This window comes from Chenopodium album, chromosome 1, assembly GCF_948465745.1.
Source record: "Chenopodium album chromosome 1, dcCheAlbu1.1, whole genome shotgun sequence".
Classification (NCBI taxonomy): Eukaryota; Viridiplantae; Streptophyta; class Magnoliopsida; order Caryophyllales; family Amaranthaceae; genus Chenopodium; species Chenopodium album.
In genome coordinates this window covers 81,468,650-81,486,991 of record NC_137834.1, presented here as the reverse complement: position 1 = coordinate 81,486,991, position 18,342 = coordinate 81,468,650, and the positions used below count along the sequence as shown (strand labels likewise).

The 18,342-nt window shown below is 34.6% G+C and overlaps 4 protein-coding genes across 11 annotated transcripts; 3 read left to right on the top strand and 1 right to left on the bottom strand.

Annotated features, from left to right (window-relative positions):
* The first annotated feature begins 825 nt into the window (after positions 1-825).
* LOC145558446 (COMPLEX 1 LYR-like protein) lies at positions 826-6,742 on the top strand. 8 transcript variants are annotated; one of them, XR_014092487.1, is made up of 4 exons: positions 827-1,077; positions 1,412-1,588; positions 1,939-2,012; positions 4,724-5,159. XR_014092487.1 is itself a non-coding variant. In XM_081619695.1 (4 exons), exons 2-4 carry the CDS (start codon positions 1,618-1,620, stop codon positions 5,002-5,004), a joined length of 390 nt encoding a protein of 129 aa, XP_081475821.1. In that variant the 5' UTR covers positions 833-1,077; positions 1,412-1,617; the 3' UTR covers positions 5,005-5,159. The 8 variants fall into 8 exon arrangements, 1 of the variants encoding a protein (XP_081475821.1); XR_014092482.1 differs by having other exon boundaries at positions 1,412-1,652; positions 4,727-5,159; XR_014092479.1 differs by adding an exon at positions 6,450-6,742 and having other exon boundaries at positions 829-1,077; positions 1,412-2,012; positions 4,724-5,018.
* Positions 6,743-8,834: 2,092 nt separating this feature from the next.
* Positions 8,835-10,712, top strand: LOC145613923 (scopoletin glucosyltransferase-like). Its single transcript, XM_081668977.1, has one exon. It carries the CDS (start codon positions 9,057-9,059, stop codon positions 10,551-10,553), a length of 1,497 nt encoding a protein of 498 aa, XP_081525103.1. The 5' UTR covers positions 8,835-9,056; the 3' UTR covers positions 10,554-10,712.
* Positions 10,713-12,334: 1,622 nt separating this feature from the next.
* LOC145613860 (scopoletin glucosyltransferase-like) lies at positions 12,335-14,067 on the top strand. The gene has a single exon (XM_081668921.1). The coding sequence runs from the start codon at positions 12,422-12,424 to the stop codon at positions 13,880-13,882; it is 1,461 nt and encodes a 486-aa protein (XP_081525047.1). The 5' UTR covers positions 12,335-12,421; the 3' UTR covers positions 13,883-14,067.
* A 1,921-nt stretch (positions 14,068-15,988) lies between these two features.
* LOC145613796 (scopoletin glucosyltransferase-like) lies at positions 15,989-17,765 on the bottom strand. The gene has a single exon (XM_081668867.1). The coding sequence runs from the start codon at positions 17,664-17,666 to the stop codon at positions 16,233-16,235; it is 1,434 nt and encodes a 477-aa protein (XP_081524993.1). The 5' UTR covers positions 17,667-17,765; the 3' UTR covers positions 15,989-16,232.
* Positions 17,766-18,342: the final 577 nt, after the last annotated feature.

Sequence of the window (18,342 nt, the reverse complement as noted above, 5' to 3'; positions counted from 1 at the left end):
AATAAAGGAAGTGGGGGCACTTTAAAAATAGAGGTGAGTGCCATCTCATAAAATACATTCCCTACATATTTTATTGATATTGGGGAAAGTACATATTACTAAATAATGACTAGTTTAACCCTAATGCCCTATTCTTTTGAGTTTTTGGCACAGCAGAGCATAGCGGATTAGTGCTAGGCTTTCACACACTACGGAGCAGAGCAGAGAAGAGCAGCTCTAAAGAACAGATCTCAAGTCAGTTTAAATTATACTCGCAAAAACCTAGAGGTAGACTTAATTGAATTTGAATGGGGTAACTGATTCAAGCAAGACATATTCTGATGCTTAAATAAAAACAGTTTAGCTGTCATATTCTTAATGAACAACACTTGAACCTTTAAAACAGTAGAAAGATACAAATTAACAATAGTATAGTTACTAGCCGGATCTAGCTATGAGTAATTAAATCCAAATCATTTGATTAAACGAGTTAAAAACTTCAACCCAACTAGCTATTATTGTATTTCGTAATAAGTTCAAGTTAAGCGGGTTAGCTTTTGCCGGCTCTAATATCCCCTTCACCCCATTCCCCAAACCCCGATCCCTTGTGGACTCGTTACTCGTATAGTCTTCAGTTCATCCATAATCTATTTACCACACTTTCCAATCCTCTACTCTTTCGACGCTTGAGTTCAAACTCAAAAGTAGGGGTGAAAGTAGTTTGGATAAATACCGAAAACTGATCCAAACCGAACCAATTCGGTTCGTTCGATTTTTTCGGTTTTCGGTTTGGATTCAGTTCCAAAAAATCCAAACCGAAATATATTTCGGTTTGGAGTCCCAAAAAACCGAAAACCGAAATGTTTAAGGCCATAGATTTCCAGCCCAATTCCCCTACATATTCCTCTTTCCACCCAACCTCTCTACCTTCATTCCTTAGTTCCTCACCAAAACCCTTATTCTCACTCCTCACCTCACTCCGGCCACCGTACCTCGTATCTCACCACCTCCTTCCTTCAGTTCCGGTACTCCCTCAGATCCGGTGTTCGTACTCCCTGAAATCCGCGACGCGCCACCACCTCTCCTGGTCACTCAACGGTAAGAATTCTTATGTCACTCCTCTTTTCCTGCTTCTCTTCGAATTATATTGGTGAATTTGATGTTTTATTCTGTTTGAATTTGGAATTTGATGTTCTATTATGTTCGATTTGGTGATATTCATTGTTTCTAATGTTCTGTTATGTTCGACTTGGGAATTTCATGTACTACAATGATGTTTTGTTCTGTTATGTTCGAATTGGGTCTAGTCATTGGAATTTGTAATTGATTTTCTGTGTTTTTTTTTAAGCTCCCTCGATGTTAATTTTTGCATCTTGTATTTGATTTCATATTTCTGGGTTTTTTTTTTTTGGATTTTTTTGGTGTTGTACAGATTGTTGAGGAGCTTAGTACTTGCTGTTTTGGTTGGCGTAATTGCTGCCATGTTGCTTGAAGGCTTGAAGACTTGAAGTTGATTTTAATATTTTAATGGCTCGACAATTTTTATGTATTATCTTATTATGAACCGTTGTTATGCTATAATTCATAAGCTTTTTAAAAAAATTTCTAGGTAATTTAGCTGCTGTAGGGTTGTAATTCATGACAATTTTAAAGCCTTTTCTTTTTAATTCTAGGTAATTTAGGCCACAAGGCTAACACAATAAGTCAAATTATCAGGCCCAACTTTTTAGGCCCAAAATGACAGGCCCAATATAATTTCGATTCGGTTTGGATTCAATTTCAAAAACCGAATTATTTCGGTTTGGATTGGATTGGATTGAATCCAAATTCGGTTTGGATTCGGTTTCAAAAAAACCGAATTAATTCGGTTTGGATTCGGTTTGGTATAAAATCCAAACCGAATACCGAACTTTCATCCATACTCAAAAGTCTGACGCTCTCAAATTCTAATTTTTCCAGATTATTGAACCGTAAATTCCAATTGTGCTCAATTACCTTCTTCACAAAATTCCCCGTCATCCTCTCTAATTCAGGTATTTCTCTAGATTATTACATTTAATTATTTTTTTTTCAAATTTAGTTTCAATTCACTATTATTATGCTTGCTTTGATTTCAATTCAATTGAATTTGAAATTGTTGGATTATTGCTATTAATTTTGAGAGGTGTACATTGATATTTCAGAGTTGGGGTTATTTAAAATAGTTGAAATCGATCATTTACTAAGGCACATTGTGTGATTTAGACTACTGGTTGTTCTGAATGAGTTTGCTTGTTTGTTTTGGAAACCCAATTTAATTTTATCTGCTGTTGGAAATTAGGGTTAGATATTGGCACCACATATTTAGGATTTAAAGGAGTTTCTGGGGTCCAAAAAAGTTTTTTGCATTCACCAATTTAGGGCTTTGTTTGGGGTTGAAATAGATTGAATGGAAAGTGTTTACTTTAATAGTCTCTCGAATCTCGAGTCAATGATTGATTTAGCTCAATGTATTTGGGCTTTGTTTGGGGTTGCATTTGATTGAGAGGATAACCCATGATTAATGATCCTTGGCAACAGTCTACATGCTAATTGGAAAGGCTGCTTAACTACCCATATGAGTGACAAGTGGGAGTTGGGTGCTTTTTCAAACACTTACAGCGTGTTTGAATAGAGAAATAAGAGAATCGAGAAGTAAAGAAGGGAAGGGGAGGGGAGGAGGTGGGAAGGGAAGGGAAGGGGAAGGGGAAGGGAGGGAGAATAAAGCGATTTCCTTTCAAATCTCTCCATTGTTGGAGAGATCAAGATCAATTTCTTACAATTTAATTCCTCTGTTTCTTCCTCTCCAATTCCTTTCCTTCCTCATTTGTTATTTAAATGAAACATAATCCATCCCTCCATTTCTCTTCCCTTCATTTCTCTCGATTTCCTTCAATTCAAAAAAAGTGTTAAGGTCTATAATTTTGTCAGATTGAGTTTTATTCATAAAGAATATGTTCTAGTTTGCCTATAGCTTATGTATCCGTTTGTGTATTTCTTCCTTCTCCTGTTCTTTAGGTTGTGGGGTTTGAATATCCATAGATAATTTAGATGAGTTATTTTCTTTATATTTTGATTGTGGCTTGTTTACCAGCAAATATTATTATCTAATTTAAGGTAAGGATAAATTAGTTTTTATTTTTACTCAATATCCCGTAGCCATTTCACCATTTGAATAGTGAAGTAAAAGAAAATTGATAAAAAAGAAGAAGAAATAGGTCAAGTAAAAAAAACAAAGGAAAAGTAATTTTTTTTTCACTTTATTTTTTAAAATTGAAATTATTTTTTATTGAAATTAAATTAAATTTGCTAAAATTAAATTACTTATACTGACTTTAAATTGTGTAAATTTTCTTTATTATATATACATTTTTATTTAGAAATTACTAATTTTTATAGATTAAAACTTACTTTTATTAAAAGCGAACATTGCCTAAATTGAGATGGGAAAATAAAATACTCACTTTGTTTTCCAAGTTACTGCTTGTGCGTACTCTTACTTTAACGAGGACAATAAGGTAGAAATTAGAAAAACAGAGGAAGTAATTGTCTTTTACAATGGAATTAAAACAAGTAATTATTACTTTGATGTTTAAATATATGACTCCCTCCCTTTTACTCCGTACAATAAACGAGACAGTTTGACATTGTATACTTTTTACATACGAAGTGTTAAATTTGACTATAGATTTTTGTAAAAAATAATTTATGTAAAAGATACGAAGTACTCCATATGTTTTATGTGAATTGTTGTTGAATACTACTCCAGAGTAAGTATTTCATAATAATACTTACAAAGTATGGAGTATTAACATGTAATAATTATTATTCAAAAAACATAAACTTGTAATAATTTGCTAAAAATAAAGAAGTACAGAGTAACATATAAACAACGGCTACATTAACGAGTATTTAGTAAGTGTAACACTTTTTCTACGGTTCTACACTTAGAAGTCTTTTTTCTCTTCACAATTCACAGCACTCCTCCTACTTCTCCTCCATTGAAGCGTACTCTAAATATACGGCTGAAGCGATTTGTGAGCTATCTCTTCTCCATTGAACCAGCTTCTCATGTTACATTTTTTTCTTCTTTGACAATCAACTGTTAATCTTTCACTGTTCAAACTACACAACGAAACCCTTGTTGCTGCCACGATTTTTCAATCAAGTTCAAAAGGATTTCATTGAAGCTGAGTATTCAATAAAATCCTAAATAGCTGAACATTGTCATCAAATTGAATCTAGATTTCCAGTTTTATATGGTTAATTTTTCTTGATTTTACTCCATTTAATTCAATATGCTCATTCCAAGCTGATTATTTGATTATGCTCTTTTATATTCTTCATTTAAATTTCTTGATAATGCTTAGTCTGCTATATTTCTTGATTAAGCTTTTCTGCTATATTTCTTGATTAGTAATTCCATTTTATGGGTTAGATTTTAGATGTTAAAAAAAATTGCATTTTATTCACGCTTTACATAATGAGTTAACATTTGACATAGTTGAGTGTAGTTTCATATTGTGCAATATTTGTTGGATTGATCGATTCTATGATCCAATTTGTGACTCTTCCCATCCAAAGTTGAATCCCGATTATGATAACCTTGTATGTATATGTTACATATAAACTGACATTTGGTTTGTAAGGCTGTGTAATGTATAATGAGCCTGCTGCATAAGTTAATTGGGTTTCTGATTCAGAAGTTGTGATATGATTGATGCAGCAGTTCGAATGGCAAAAGGTCTGATATGGGCAACAACAGAGGATTTAATGAGGAATAAGGGTCGAGTTCTATCTTTGTACAGACAAATATTGCGAAGTCTCAATTCTCCAGACTTACCGCTGCCCTTTGCAGCAAGAATGGCCAAGAAAGCTGAGGTTCGCGCTATCTTCATGCTGGGATCTGAAGAGAAGTCCCTACACAATGTTGCGGACCTCATAGATGCTGCAGAGTACTCGTTATCTCTCTTGAACAAAGGCGAAATCCCTAAACACATCCAATGAATACTTGAGAAAATGTATGTCTTCTCTTAAAATACCAAATAACCTGCTGCCTGTAGCTAATCTTTTTGTAGTTTCTTGTTTGTGAATCTGAGTATGCACTAGTCTTTTTGAGGTTTATTTTGCATGATAAATATAAATTTTGGTACTTTGATTAATGAAGAGTTTGCCCGACATATCCCTAGAAGAATGGTGTTTTAAATCTGATGCTGGGGTTGACAGTGATATTATGCTTGAGAAGTGAGGAGAGGAATGTTAAAGAAGAAGTGCATGCCAAAGAAATAAGTAAAATCTAAAGGAATGAAGAACCTAAATGGTCATGTTAGTTTTCTGAATTTTGAAATCATCATAATATTACGAAAAAGGGTGTGTCTATCAATAACAAGAGGGTAAAGAATGAAATAGAGGATATTGGAGATGGTTTGTCGAGTAAATAAGATTTGAGGCGTAGACTGCATAGTAGCCATTTGCGTGCAGTTATTGGTAGAGAATATAATAGGTTTGGAGGCAATATTAGCAATGAACAGGTGCAGTTAAAGTAACGAGAAATAAAACTGAAAAATTAAAGATGCTGGTTTTCCTGGTGTAGATATTGTTGGTGATGCTAGTTATCCTGGTGTAAATGATACTATTGGTGATGCTAGTTTTATTCAATTTAAACTAATCATGAGTTTACCAAGAAAGTTGAACTTTTGGTGATTGAGAAGCCAAAAATGTAAAAGGTTGGGGAGGTTTTGGGGACTGCCTTTTAATTTAAGGAACTTCTGGAGTTTTTAATGACAGTCATGTCAATGCAATCAGCCAATCACTGATGCAGAAGGCAGCAAGATTAAATGCTGTAAATGGAAGAAAATCTGTTAGATCTAATTAACATGAAAGGAGAAAGTACTGCTGCTGTTATAAAAACCCGGAATATGAATGTATTGGTCATTCTGGTTTGGTTGAATACCAAATGTGCGATGAAGTTATTGAAAACATACAGTCTGTAATGGAGAAGAAGAGAAAAAGAAAGGTTAATCAGGAGCTGGAATTATTAATGAAGAGCTTGTGAAAACTGTCTATATTGCTTCAATTAGCAATATTAAGTAAAAAAAACTAGGGATAGAAGCAGAGAAAAAGGAGAGATTTGCTAGATCTAATACTGAAAGAGATGGATAGATGAGAGAAATGAGACCATTCATTGATCCTTCTGAAAATTTTAATTACATATAAGTATTTTGAGAATTGGAGGTCATTCGTCTTTGTGATCCTGTTTGTTTGCTTGTTTATAAGTGCGTTTTTGTTTCTTTGTTGACCCCAGTTGGAATTTTGAGAATTCGTGATCATCTGATTCAGGCCTTACTACCATATGCTATGATTAATGCTTGATTTGTTCCATGAGATGCTTCTAATCTGTTAAGGGGATATGTTACAAACTACATTTTACAAAAAATGAAATGTGATGCTAGTTGCTGATAAGGCCATAGAGGATTAGAGGTGGGATGCTTGGAATCTGGAATTTGTCACTGTTTGATGGTGTGGGAGAAACTATTTGTCTGCAAATTGAACTTTGAGATGCTTGTCATCGAAATCTGTAAACACTGCCATGTTGTACAGAATTTTGTAATATCTTTTAGACGGCCACATGATAATGATCCTTGGATACATACTCTAATAAAATGGCCTTCATGTTTGTGGTTTGCTTACCCAAAAGTCAAACTTCAATTAGAGAGGCGTACTGGCTTAGAGCTCCTTTGCTGCATTGAGCTTATTCAGTTTGAACCTTCTCGCTCCATTTTCTGCCTTCCATCATCTCTCTTATATGGCTGAATATAAGTGTGAAATTTAATTGCGTTTCTGGCAGATTCATCTAGTTTATTCTGACTTTCCTGCTGCTTGAGAAAATGAAATTTGTAAGTGCAGTGTGTAAAATCTGACGATTTTTAATTAGATATGCAATGTGGTATACTGGTGTGGCTGAGGGTTCACATGATGTTTAGGCTTTCCATATCTGCATCGGTGTTGTCTGTATTTTAGTTCTCGTGACTAGCCATGTAGGTGTCGTGCTACATTGTTTGCTTCAACCTTATACACCTGAACAAATTAGTCTTTGTAAGGATCATCTCTTAACCTGTAATTCTGATGTTATTTGAACTACAACCTTATCTGTTTGAGGTGTTCAATATTTGTTATATCATGTTTTAAACCCTTGATTATGTTTTAAACCGTTGAAAAGCCATTAATGTACAAGATTTTATTTGTGTTAAAATCTTTAAAGTACAGTCTAGAGCCGGACTCGTCCAACACATAAACTAGTAGACACCATTCAATCATTCATCTAAAATTATTACTCGTATTATATTACTCGTATCATGTAACTTTGTATTAATTATTGGGACCTCTTATGGACCATCTTATCACAACAAAGCGAGTACAGTTGATAGTAGGAGACAAACTAGTATGCGACACAAACAATATTGCATGCGGTGCAGTATCACGGGTTAAAACAAACCATCACATCCAGTTTGTCTCATTTCTCCATCTAGAAACTCTCTCACATTCCACAAGTTCTCACTTTTGATACAATCCTTAAATTTTCGGAAAACTCGTTGAAAACCTCTTATAATATATACTTCGTATTATCTTTTTGTTGAATTTCACCACTTTTTGGATTTTGACGATTGATTGACATTTTCGGTATTGATTAGCATGTGCACCTCACGTGGCCTACTTAATCCCATTTCTATTATTTATCCCCCCTTTCCCTTCTTCATTCACTTACATTTCCGTGCAATTGTATAAAAGGTTATAAAACCAAATTATGATGAAGAGGGGAATGAATGGGGGAAAAATAAAAGAAAAGTGGGTTAAGTGGGTCACGTGAGGTGCACATGTCAGTCAATGTCGGAATTGTAAGTAATTAGTCGGAATTTGGGGGAATGGTGGGACTTAACCAAAAAAAATTTAAAACAGGTGTGCTTTGACAAAAAAAAAAATTATATATATATATATATATATATATATATATATATATATATATATATATATATATATATATATATAAAAGATGTTTTTCAACAAAATTTGATTTTTATAAGATGGTTTTCAATAAATTTTCCTAAATTTTTTTGTTATACATTATATATATATTACAAAGAATCCTTCTATAAATAAATAGATTACCACCATGATTAGTGCAGCATTAGAATTAGTGGGTAAATATTTAAATGTACTTATATCTTGAAGATCGGGCAAAGTTTGAACATGAACAAGATTGAGGTAGTAAGAAACTAAATGAAATCTTTATTTGCACGAGTTTGATTGACACAGTTTTATGAAGGTGAATTGATTACAGTAAAATATCGTCTAGGTGGGGTTTGTTGGGTAATCTATATATGTATATTTTAATTTCAATTACCATATTTAAAAATCGAGCATGGCTTGAAAATTATATATATAAGTTGGAGTGGGGACATGTGAGAATAGAAATACTTTGTATAATTAATTTAAAAAAAACGTGGAGAAATTGTCTTAAAAAGTAAATGATGTAGTTTTTTTTGACAAAATTATTTTGATAAAAATTAACGTTTTTTATAAATAAAATTTAAATTAACAAATATATAAACATAGAATCAAACAAAAGTTTCTGAAGGAAATGATGTACTTAAGTTAAAAAAAAAGGTGATGTACTTAAACAGGAGTAATTATTTTGGTCAGAGAGAGAATCAACCTAGAAGGCTAAAACTCTGCAGAACACTTGCATTCAAAATTAATTAACTTGATTACATAACGACCATTAAATGAATTTTCACTAAACTAATCAACCATTAAATGAACATGCATGTAAAATTGCAAATATCTAATAACAATGGGTGGACAAATAAAGTGACGTGGGAAATGACAATGACATACAATTATGATTTTATGAATTATACACTAGATCGAATTCCTGACACTTGAAAACACTGTTATATAAGCTAGCAACTTAGCTTGTTCATATTTATCCCATTATCCCACAAACTTAGTAACACCAAATAACCAAAGCTTAGCTTAAAAATAAAATCTCTTGATAAATAATGGGTGCCGAACCACAAAGGCTTCATGTAGTCCTCTTTCCGCTTATGGCTGCCGGCCATATGCTCCCACTCATAGATATCGCTAAGCTGTTTGCATCCAACCATGTTAAAACTACCATCATCACAACCCCTCTCAATGCACCAACTATTACTAAAGCACTTCAATCGACGGCCTACAAAGATGTTGTTCTTCCATTAATCGATGTTGAAATTGTACCATTTCCATCTAAGGAAGGTGGCATTCCGGAGGGAATAGAGAATTGCGGCCAAATAACTTCTGATGAATTATTTCTCAAATTTTTCAAGGCCACTGACTTGCTACAAGAATCTCTTGAGCAAGTTATGGAGAAACACAAGCCTAATTGCTTAGTCGCAGATATGATGTACCCTTTTGCTACTGATGTTGCAGCTAAATTTAACGTGCCAAGGTTGGTGTTTCATGGAACTAGCTACTTTGCACAATGTGTGGGGCACGCGATGGTGAAATATGAGCCTCAGAAATTAGTCTCATCCAACGATGAGGAGTTTGTTGTCCCTGGAATTCCTCATGAAATCATACTCACAAGATCTCAACTAGATCCTACTATGAATGAGCAAGTAAAAGATAATAAGGTCTCGGAAGAATGGAAGAAAATACTTGGTCGTGCTATGGAGGCTGTTGAGAGGAGCTATGGAATCATAATGAATAGCTTTTATGAGCTTGAGCCCGATTATGTAGATTATTATACAAAGGTTATGGGTAGGAAGGCATGGCATATAGGTCCTGTTTCACTATGCAACCGCGAAAAAGAAGCTAAGTTCCAAAGGGGGGATGATTGCTCGATTGATGAGCATGAGTGCTTGAAGTGGCTCGATTCAAAGAAGCCTAAGTCGGTTGTTTACATTTGCTTTGGTAGCATAGCCAAAGTGTCAACCTTGCAACTGCAAGAGATTGCAATAGGCCTAGAAGCTTCGGAGCAAGATTTTATATGGGTGGTGAGGAGAAGCATTGACAATGAGGAGGTGAAAATTGAAGATCGGTTACCATATGAATTTGAAAAAAGGATGGAAGGAAAAGGACTAATTATAAGGGGATGGGCACCTCAAATGCTAATTTTGGACCACGAAGCTATAGGAGCATTCGTGACACATTGTGGGTGGAACTCGACATTAGAAGGCATATCATGTGGGGTTCCTATGGTAACTTGGCCAGTGTTTGCCGAGCAATTTTTCAATGAAAAGATGGTGACTAAGGTTTTGAGGACCGGGGTTGTCGTTGGAGCTAAGAAATATTGTAGAATAGTTGAGAACGTAAAATCGGAAGATATAAAGGAAGCTATAAGAAGAGTTATGGTGGGTGAAGAAGCCTTGGAGATAAGAAGCAGGGCAAAGAAGTTGAAAGAATTAGCAAGGAAGGCTGTTGAAGTTGGTGGATCATCATATTGTAGTATGAATTCCTTAATACAAGAATTAAGCTTATTTGGTGTACGTGATGGGCCTAGTAGTCGCACGCAATAAATCGGTTGACAAATTAAATTGTATGAGTGTATCAATTTATCTTTATAGAGCCAATCAGCCAACTAATATATTTTACATTGAAATAATTAGTATTAATAACAGGTTTTTAGTGCACTTGCTTAAGATATTGGTTTTTATACTCTTCTATTTATTCTTAAATCAGTTAAATGCATCAATTTCTAGAAATTACCGTTGTTTTTTAGTGTATCAGTGTATGAATGGATGAAGTTAATCTTTTATATGAGATTGAATACATTTATAATGTTACAATAGTTTTTATGTATCCATTGAAATGTCTTTCGAGAAGTAGTATTCGATGTTGAAAAATTTGAGGTAGGTTTAAGGTATGATATGAAGAGTGTTTCCTCTCTATCTACTATAGTAATAGGATAATATATAATTGAGGTGTTGATGGACTTTAGCTTACTGTAAGGTGGTGGACTTGTGCCACCTAGGCTTACTTTACATAGATCCGTTATTGCTTTCTGTATTCATTATTTTTAATTATTACATGATAAAAAATTTCACTCATATTAATACACAATTATGTCTTTAATTCCGTCAAAAAAAAATTATGTCATTAATATCTTTAATAAGATCCTTCGACCACATACAAGTATATTTTTCCAATGTTTTTATATCACTAAAGAAAATCATTAACATTGCGTAAGTAGGGTAAATTTTCAAACATTATTGCATCAAAACTACTTGATAAATCATAATTAGTAGTAAGTAGTAACAAATTAACAATTGCAACCCCTTAATTTGGACCATCTTATTACAACAAATAAAGCCAAAACTACTTGATACTCCGTATAAGATGGGCAGAAGACAAACAAGAATCCGCCACAAAATAATGAGTATCGGATCGGCCACCCATTTGCAACATTGGATGCAGTACGTATTCATCTTCAGCATATGGGTGGTTTATATAATATTATAATTTATGTTAGGAAATAATTAGTTTGTCTTGTCTCTCCATCTAGAAGCTTTATTTTGGACCCCCCATCATGTTCCTCGAGATCTCTCATCTAAGTATTTTATCCAAACTTTTGATATCATCCGTAAAAAAATTATCTTAGTTATATTTATAGTTTTATGTTCTGAGCAAATCATTCACTTTTCATTTTTATAATAGTAGAAAAAGGAACCTTTGACAAAACAATGTAACTGATGACGTTTCTGATGAGGTTGAGGTGTTATATCTTCTATAGCTTTAAATTGGATAAATTCATCTCATCTTAAATAATTTACATTACTTAAATTTGATTCCTAAATCACAGTAAGTAGTGTTTTGTTAAAAATACTATCTTCGTTTCTTTTTAGTTGACAGGTTTTTCTTTTTAGGAAGTTTTTATTTAGTTAACACGTTTCCTTTTAGGGTAAATTTACCTTGCATTTACAAGCTACTCCACTTGTTTTTTCATTCTCTCTCACTCTCTCTCCTCTACTTAATATATGTGTCTAAATGAAACGCGTCAACTAAATAAAAACGGAGGAAGTATTAGATACCGAATCTGGTAAATAATAGTGGTTTTACCTTAAAAAAAAAAAAAACAAATCTCTTACCAAACCTACAACAATAATATGTAGTTGGGTAAATATATATATATTTTATGAATCATCTTACATTTTATTGGATCCAATACTACAGCACATGCTTGTCACATGACATCTAATGAAATTGCCAAATATAATGACGTAGGGAATGACGTAAAAGAATGCACAAGACAGCAGGACTATTTTCACTTGAACATATATATAAGCAAGCAACTTTGTTTATGTTCATATATCCCATAAACACATACAAATACAAATATACCCAAACATCAAAACTTTAGCTTAAAACAAACTCCCATTGACATATAATGGGTGCCGAACCACAGAGACTTCATGTAGTCCTCTTCCCACTTATGGCTGCTGGTCACATGATCCCAACCTTAGACATCGCAAAGCTGTTCGCAGCGAACCATGTCAAAACCACCATAATCACAACCCCACATAACGCACCGGTTTTTACTAAAGCACTTCAATCGACGTCCTACAAGAATGCCAGTCTACCAACAATTGAAGTTGAAATCGTATCGTTTCCATCTAAGGAAGGTGGTATTCCGGAGGGAATAGAGAATTGCGACCAGATGACATCTAATGAATTACTTATCAAGTTTTTAAAGGCGACCGAGTTACTACAAGAATCACTTGAACAAGTGATGGAGAAGTACAAGCCTAGTTGCCTAGTCGCGGATATGATGTATCCTTTTGCAACTGATGTAGCAGCCAAATTTGGTGTACCAAGGTTGGTATTCCATGGAAGTAGCTACTTCTCACAATGTGTGGGGCACGCGCTGATGAAGTACGAGCCTCAAAAAGATGTAACATGTGACAATGATGAATTTGTTGTACCTAAACTTCCTCATGAAATAAGACTTACAAGATCTCAGGTAGTTTCTGCTGTTAAAGAGCTAGGTGTGGATGAATGGATGAAAATATTTGCTCGTGCTATCGAAGCTGAGGGGAGGAGCTATGGAACCATTATGAATAGCTTTTATGAGCTCGAGCCCGAGTATGCTGATTATTATACCAAGGTTATGGGTAGGAGGGCATGGCATATAGGTCCTGTTTCACTATGCAACCGCGAAAAAGAAGCTAAGTTTCAAAGGGGGAAGGATTCTTCTATTGATCAGCATGAGTGCTTAAAGTGGCTGAATTCGAAGAAGGCTCAGTCGGTTGTTTACATTTGTTTTGGTAGCATAGCTGAAGTCTCAACCTTGCAACTCCAAGAGATCGCGAAGGGCCTAGAAGCTTCCGAACAAGATTTTATATGGGCAGTGAGGAGGAGTAATAATGGTGAGGTGGAGGAAAATGAAGAGTGGCTACCACGTGAATTCGAAAAAAGGATGGAAGGAAAAGGACTAATTATAAGGGGATGGGCGCCTCAAATGCTAATTTTGGACCACGAAGCTATAGGAGCATTCGTGACACATTGTGGGTGGAACTCGACATTGGAAGGTATATCATGTGGGGTTCCTATGGTTACTTGGCCAGTGTTCGCCGAGCAGTTTTATAATGAAAAGTTGGTGACTCAGGTTTTGAAGACCGGAGTTGGTGTCGGAGCTAAGAAATGGAGTAGAGTAGCGGAGAATGTAAAATCGGAAGATATAAAGAAAGCTATAACAAAAATTATGGTGGGTGAAGAGGCTTTGGAGATAAGAAGCAGGGCAAAGAAGTTGAAAGAGTTAGCAAGGAAGGCTGTTGAAGTTGGTGGATCATCTTATTGTAATATGAATTCCTTAATACAAGAATTGAGCTCGTATAATGTAAGAGCCTAGAAGGTATAGGATGGAGCTATTCTACTATTGTATGTTAAAGTTAGTCTTTCAAAGTTAGTTATTTAGTTTTAATATTGTAACTTAGGCCTTGTTTAGTTCAACTTATTTTGACTTATTTAAGAAAAAATAAGTTTAGTTCAGATCAGAAAAAATAAATTCAGATTTAATCATCGTTTTATGTGTGATTTTTTATCGCTAAATATCTTTAATTACGTAATGAAAAAATTATAAAAAATTACATACTAATACATTAATATGAATCTAACAAGACCTCACTGGACATATATTATATCTTCGTTACAGATTATCATACACATATGATCAAAGTTTGGTGAAATAAAACCATCAAATCTGATTAAATAAAATAGATCAGATAAGCAAAAATAAAGTGAATAAAACAAACCCTAAATCAAATTAGAAGTTAAGTAAAGTAAATAGTGAGCTATAGCAAAGGAACTTGTGAGGTTAAAAAAATCAGTAGAGTAAATAAACGATCATCCATAGGGCTTGTGAGGTTAAAAAACTCAGGAGAGTGCATAAAAATTTTCTAATGTCTTCGGAAACAATTTTTCACTTTCCATTACTTCTCACATTAAAAGTAACTATTATACCTGGGAAGATAGAGTGTAATCATATATTCATATTTGAAAGTCACGAGTTTATTGGAAGCAATTGAGAGTGATGTTTATTAAATTCCTCTTTGATCACAAAATCCAACCTCAGGCCAAACCAAAATATATGATGAGGATATGACAAAAATAGCGAAGGAACTTTTGTGTCAAACCAAAAAATATGATGAGGATATGACAAAAATAGCAAAGGAACTTTTGTGTCATCTACATTCGACGGTATCGGAAGAAATCTTCACAATTATTATGAGTTGTGATACTCCTAAAAAAACATGGGAATTTTTTTAAAGAGGAATATGAAGGAAACCGTAGTCAAACTAAACTCATGAAAATTTTGAACCTTAAAGGAGAGCTTGTAATGATGGGGATGAAAGGAAGTGAAGGTGTCAAGCAATACGGGTCGACTAATGTCCATTGAAAATCAAATGAAATTACTCGGTGGAGAAATGACAATCAAAGAGTGGTAGACAAATAAATTTCTTGTTAGTCTTCGATCCGGAAAGGTATAAAACTAAACTTTCTTCAATTAAAGATATAAAAAAATTTCTCAAAATTGACAGTTTCGGAGTTGATCAATTCACTACATGTGTTTCATCAAATGAGGTCCATGAGAAATATTAAAATGTTGAAAACAAGAGTAAAAAAGTCCTTCTAGCAAAGTCTCCTTATCAAGAGGGGAAAGACAAGTCCCTTCAATACAACAATAATTGTCACAAAATTGGTCATGAGGAAAAAGATTGTTGGCAAATATAAGGGGAAACATAAGTGTTTAACTGTAAAAAGTTTTGGTACATGGCAAAGAATTGTAAGTCCAAAGGTGAAGAGCAAACGACCATGGCACAAGTGGTCATAAAAAAGAATCTATATAGAATTGTGGATGAGAAGTGCACCATAAAGAATTTTATGTACTTCAAAATCCAAAAAGTATGTTGGTGAGATGTGCATCAAGAAGTAAATCCATACCCGCCCCATCATCCGTGACGGGTACACATTTTATACCCATCCCCGCCAAACCTCCCTCCATCCCCGCTCCACTTGGGCGGGGATGGGGCGAGTTTCCCGTTTAACCCGACCCACTGCCATCCCTACAAGCAATTATATTCTATTTTCTTGCTAATTTGTCACTTTCACTAAAAATTAAAGGAAACTAAAACATGCAATGCAACGGGGGATGAATAATGTGCCTACTATATAAGATCATGCACTAAGCCACTAACTATCTACATGGAGTAGTTGTTGATCATGCAATGCTACGCGGGATGAATGTGCCTACTATGATTATAGCTCACTATTACTTTACTTAACTTCTAATTTGATTAAGGGTTTGTTTAGTTCACCTTATTTTTGCTAGTCTGATTTATTCTATTTGATCAGATTTGATGGAATTATTTGACCAAATTTTGACCATATATGTACGATAATTCATAAAGAAGATATAATATATATCAAGTGAGGTCTTGCTAGATTCGTATTAATATACTAGTATGTAACTTTTATAATTGTTTTCATCACGTAATTAAAAATATTTAGCGATAAAATATCGCACATAAAACGATGATCAGATCTTAATTTATTCTTTCTGATCTGATCTTAACTTATATTTTCTAAATTAAGTAAAAATAAGTTGAACTAAACAAGGCTTAAGTAACAATATTAAAACTAAATAACTAACTTTGAAAGACCAACTTTAACAAACAATATATAACTCCATTCTATAACTTCTAGGCTCTTACATTATACGAGTTCAATTCTTGTATTAAGGAATTCAGATCACGATAAGATGATCCACCAACTTCAACAGCCTTCCTTGCTAACTCTTTCATCTTCTTTGCCCTGCTTCTTATCTCCAAAGCCTCTTCACCCACCATAATTTTTGTTATAGCTTTCTTTATATCTTCCGATTTTACGTTCTCCGTTATTCTACCCCATTTCTTAGCTCCGACACCAACCCCGGTCTTCAAAACTTGAGTCACCAACTTTTCATTATAAAACTGCTCGGAGCACACTGGCCAAGTTACCATAGGAACACCATATGATATTCCTTCTAATGTCGAGTTCCACCCACAATGTGTCACGAATGCTCCTACAGCCTCGTGGTCCAAAATTAACACTTGAGGCGCCCATCCCCTTATAATTAGTCCTTTGCCTTCCATCCTCTTCTCAAACTCATATGTTAGCCACTCTTCATTTTTCTCACCCTCACCATCATTGCTCCTCCTCACCACCCATATAAAATCTTGCTCGGAAGCTTCTAGGCCCCTCGCGATCTCTTGCAGTTGCAAGGTTGAGACTTCAGCTATACTACCAAAGCAAACATAAACAACCGACTGAGGCTTCTTGGAATTGAGCCATTCCAAGCAATCATGCTCACCAATAGAGGAGTCCTTCCCCCTTTGAAACTTGGCTTCTTTTTCGCGGTTGCATAGTGAAACAGGACCAATATGCCAAGCCCTCTTTCCCATAACCTTTGTATAGTAATCAACATACTCGGGCTCAAGCTCAAGAAAGCTATTCACAATGATGCCATAGCTTCTCTCCTCGGCCTCCATAGCACGACCGAATATTTTTATCCACTCTTCCATACCTAGCTCTTTAACATCAGCTACAAGCTGAGTTCTTGTAAGTCTTATTTCATGAGGAAGATTAGGTACAACAAATTCCTCATCATCACATGTTACATCTTTTTGAGGCTCGTACTTCATCAACGCGTGCCCCACACAAAATGCAAAGTAGTTACCTCCATGAAATACTAACCTTGGCACATTAAATTTGGCTGCAACATCAGTAGCAAAAGGATATATCATATCCGCAACTAAGCAATTGGGCTTGTATTTCTCCATGACTTGTTCAAGTGACTCTTGTAGCAACTCGGTCGCCTTGAAGAATTTGTTAAATAATTCATTAGACGATATTTGGTCGCCACTTTCAATTCCCTCCGGAATACCACTTTCCTTAGATGGAAATGGTACGATTTCAACATCGATCATTGGTTGAAGTGCTTTAGTAAAAAATGGTGCGTTGAGAGGGGTTGTGATTATGGTAGTTTTGACATTGTTGGTTGCAAACAACTTGGCGATGTCTAAGGCTGGGATCATATGGCCGGGAGCCATAGCCGGAAAGAGGACTACGTGAAGCCTTTGTGGTTTGTCACCCATTATATATTTATCAATTTGGAAGGAAATTTATTATATTTTGGGTGTTACTTTGTGTTTGTGGGATACATGAATAAGCTAAGTTAGTAAGTTGCTTGGTTATATACTCCGATTGTTGAAGTGGAAGAAATTGATTCATTAGATGTGACATCCACATGGTGGAGTAAACACGGTAGTTTTAAGGATCATATCAAAAGTAGATGTTAGATACTTGGATCACGAGGAAAATGTGAGAAGGGGGGGGGGGGGGGGGTGAGGGGTCCAAATCTTCTAGATGGAGAGAAAATATCCCAAACACAAATTTTTTTACCAATTACTCCGTATATCCCAATCATTGATGAATACTGCACTTACTGATGCACTATTGTAATGGGTGACCGACCAAATAATTGGTCGCTAATTAAATAGTAGAATACCATAGAAATTGTGATACTAGATGACAATAGAAATATTTAGTTTGTTGGTCACCCATTACAATATTGCATCAGCAAGTGCGTATTCATCAATGATTGGCATATAATTGATAATCAATTTGTGTTTGGTATCTCTCTTATAATAAATTTTGCATGCTCCCGGTTTACAATAATTTTATTGTACATCGCATAATTTGTGAAAAAGTGACCCTTTTTTTTTTTTCTTACAAAAGTGGCCCTTTTTTTTTTTTTTTTTTTTTTTTACA